General features: G+C 38.7%; 1 protein-coding gene across 1 annotated transcript; it reads right to left on the reverse strand.

Annotated features, from left to right (window-relative positions):
- Nucleotides 1-1,722: 1,722 nt before the first annotated feature.
- Nucleotides 1,723-3,646, reverse strand: LOC128982936 (uncharacterized). Its single transcript, XM_054402021.1, has one exon. It carries the CDS (start codon nucleotides 3,644-3,646, stop codon nucleotides 1,877-1,879), a length of 1,770 nt encoding a protein of 589 aa, XP_054257996.1. The 3' UTR covers nucleotides 1,723-1,876.
- Between the last annotated feature and the right edge of the window lie 318 nt (nucleotides 3,647-3,964).

The following is a 3,964-nucleotide window of genomic DNA, read 5'->3' on the forward strand; positions in this document are numbered from 1 at the left end:
TATTACTAAAAGTGTTTAAGAAATGTTGGCTTATTTTGTTAAAGTTTAAAAGAAAAAAAGACGAGGAAATAAGAGACGGAAACGAAAATTGAAGATTGAAGGATTGAATGTTGCATTGCACTAAAACCGACTACAACTGCAGGCTTAATTGAGTAACGGTTGTGAGTTTGGCACAACTTGACTGAGACCCTCAATTTGGATTGTTATAGCTCTAGCTGTTTGATTCTGACACTTTTATCACATTTACTAAGTTCATAGTTACGGGTAATCCAAACAGCGGGCCACTGCGTGCAGTAAAGTTAGCTTACTATGAACGTTGTTTTATCAACAAAGAACCAAATCAAATTAACCAACAAGTAATGATGTTCTATGCTGGAATTACCAGGTTATGATCCTAAAATGACCTCAACTGGTACCATTTTAAACAACATCAATAATTATCTAATTTAAAAACCCAATAAAACTCCTCATTGTTAGATAAAAATACCATGGATAATATACCTATATCCAAATCTATCTTTATATATCTATATATTTATCTACTATACGTACAAAAGACAAATACCACTCCTCGCCGACTTACTCATTGATCACTTTATCTCAAAAACTTCAAATAGTACTGTAACAACTAAAGAATTGGTATGTAGGTCCCACTTAAGTTCCAGAGCTTAAGATGATGTTCAATGACGAGCGTTTTCAAGAAATTCCAATAGGGCTCTGCCCCAGTGGCCTCAGATGTTTCCTTGTTATCAGTGTTGGTTGTTGGTATTGTCCGAGCTTAATTTTGTTGTAAACGAGTGATAGAGGTTGAAGCGATCAACGGAATTTAGGATTTTTCATGTAGGAAATTATTACCAATCTGGAAGCATGTCTTTTTCTAGAGATATGAGAAACGTCACTTGCCTTTGTGTACATTAGAGTTAACTTCACAGATACTGTAAACCTGTAATTGCTTAGGTCATTGAAGGTTATTAGAAAAATTATCAAATCTCGTTCTAGGATTACCAGCGCTATTTGGCAGAAATGATCAAAAGCAGAATAAAAAAATGTTTAAATGTTCGCATCAGAGAACACTATGGCACAAAAATACATTTTAAGAAGTCTTAAAAGTGCATCAATAAAATTACTGGAGAATTGACTGTACTACTGTCAAATTAAGTTAAATCATGGAATTCAGAAGTTTGGGTGAAAAGAGGTACAGCGGGAATAGTATTCTCTCTTTGATTAATTTCAGTAGTCTCACGTTATGTTACAAAAATACCCGAGCAGTGATTTTCTTTCTTTTAAAGTAAGATCTTTTTGCATAAATATATGACAAACTAATGCATATTCGTGGTGTAAACTGAGTAAGCTAATATTTTGTTACATTGAATCACGATCTTAAGGTAAGATAACAAATCCAGCTTAAAATTAACAACAAAAACCGTATTTCCTTGACGACGAAACTATGACTGTGAGACCACGTAAGGTTTACTGACGTCATATGTCATCAGAATCTAAGAAATGTAGAAAATATAATTAGACAGTAAAAGTGTTATAATACTAGGTTTTTTATTATAATACTTCTCATATCATGACAATAATGTATGTTATAAGAAAATATCTATGCGAGGTACCTTTTTCGTCCGCAAGTAACCCCTAGCGCTCATTAGCACCGACTGTATCCGAGTAGTTCACGGAATGAAATTTTCACCGAAGTTCACGGTTTCTACGGGTCTTGATGCACACTCAACAATCTATCACACACAACAACAACAATCTATCTCTATCTATCTATCGCTCACTTGTGGGTTCACAGTTTCTGGTTGTCTAGGTTCACATTATTTGGATTCCCATTATCTAAGTGTCTGGGTTCACACATTATGGGTGTCTAGGCTCACAGTGTATGGGTCTCTAGGTTGACAGTATCTGATTTCACGGTTTCTGGGTGTCTAGACTGACAGTGACAGAACAGTTTTGTCGTGGGGTTGTACGCGCAGCTGCTCTCGTTGCCGTAGCTGTTCAGTCTACTGATTGAGTCCTCAACCGTCACGCCACTGTCCATCTCAGTCACTGTAGCCTCAAACTCAGCTCCGCCAGGCTCAGTTGCAACTCCGACTACAAGTTCTCTAAAGATTAGTCCACATTTTCTTCTGACGTACATTACTTTCTTTAGCTTAAGCTCAGCACATCGGAAAAGAGGGTTTATATCTGGATCGAGAGTCAATTTTCCGTTGATAGCGTCTACGACACTGAGAGCCAAGGACGGGTCGTGTGGAACATCGAATGTTGGGAAACACGTGCACCAGTGGGAGGAGATGCCTGCCTCAGCGCAGGACCTGTCGGCTGGTACCGGGGAAAACAGACTAAAACATGACTTGCAGCCAGCGGCGACTGTGGACCTCCTGCCATACAACACGTACTTCATAGTCAGGTACAGGTCGTAGGGCGATGTCAACCTGCCGGAGTTTAACAGCAAGCTGGAAAAATGAACTTCGTTTTGAGTTTTGTACCATTCTGGTACAGAGATGAATAGTAATGGCAAGCGGTCTTCGTACCAACCGTGAATACTTCTCCTGAAGTCCCCCACTCTCAACCCGTGGTCGCTGAGCAGTGCGACCATTGTCGTGTTCATCACTCCTGTCTCCACCAACCTAGACATCAGCTGTAACACAGTGTCGTCCTCTCCGGACGCGCGGTTTAAGTCGTTGTGGCTAATTTGATTCAACCAAAACAACCCGAAAAATGGATCTTTTTTGTAAACTGTTACAAAGTCTACCAAGTAGTCAAACAGGTGTTCAGAAGCCAGTTTGTATCCAATGCAGCCTGGAGGCCTTCCTCTGCCCATGAGCAACATCTCGCCAACGTATATGTAGTCTCTAAAGTAGTGATCAGTGGGGAGGCGCTTGAAGCCGTTGAGGTGACAATGGAACGTAGACACCAAGGGTTGATCCTCTGCGTAGGCTGTCACATACCCAGCTTTGGAGAACTCTTTCCAGATGAAAGGCATGTTGTCGAAATCGAGTGTTTGTGATCTTCTTAAGATATTTAATGGGAGACCTGACAGAAAAGCCATCATGTTAGGCAATGTATTATCAGCGACTTTGTTGTACCCTTTCATTTCGACCCAGCCATGAGTATGAAGGTAGGATACTGTTTTTGGCATAGTTCGGTAAAAATTTAACCTGGACATCGAATCTATTCCTAATAATATGACATTTAAACTGTTCGGATCCCTCTTTCTATCTTCAGTAAACCTATCTACCTTTACCACCCCTGCGTGCATGTTTTGGTATACAATCGTTTTATTATCGTCGAGACAAAAAACAAAAATGAACTGGCTTTCTGAATCCATCTCAAAAACGTTATGGAACAGTCGACAGGGACTGAAGAAAAGTCTCAAAATGTCTTCTTTCAACCTCTTTACACAACACTGAATACGAGATGAATTTGTGTAGTATTGAATGGCAGATTTATTCACTTCCAGGACGTGCTTTTCAGTGGAGGAATTAAAGGTGACTGTAGTCAATGGAGGGTGGACCGCGCACACAGACCGCTCGCTCTTCTGGACGAATTTAATAATCGATATGTCAAACGGGTTTAGATTTAAAATTTTGCATTTCGAAGATTTAAATATATATTTTGATCGATTTACAGGAAATGGCATTACATGATTTATAGCTGTGTGTTTCACAGAAATATTACATGCAAATAAATAAATGCATGCAAATATTAGGATTGTAATGGTAAAAAGAACAATTAATATTCTTTTAAAGTAGAACCGTAGCATTTCTAACCTAAGTAACCTAAAATGTTAAACTTTAAAATAAACAAGTCAAATATTCACTCAATCGTAAACACATTGAACATCTGATCATACAAAATTATCATACTGGATACAAATTATAGACCAGTGGCTAATGACTGAGAAAGGGGTGCCTTTATTCTTTTTGTCTATGCTTTTTTGACAGATCTCTCCTCCCCC

The sequence above is a fragment of the Macrosteles quadrilineatus genome, unplaced genomic scaffold (genome assembly GCF_028750875.1).
Source record: "Macrosteles quadrilineatus isolate MER2022 unplaced genomic scaffold, UCM_ALF_1.0 Scaffold_1__1_contigs__length_201487025, whole genome shotgun sequence".
Taxonomy (NCBI): Eukaryota; Metazoa; Arthropoda; class Insecta; order Hemiptera; family Cicadellidae; genus Macrosteles; species Macrosteles quadrilineatus.

Bases quoted from the DNA above. Each gene is read 5' to 3' on its own strand.
- LOC128982936 (XM_054402021.1), bottom strand. From the start codon at position 3,646: ATGCCATTTCCTGTAAATCGATCAAAATATATATTTAAATCTTCGAAA.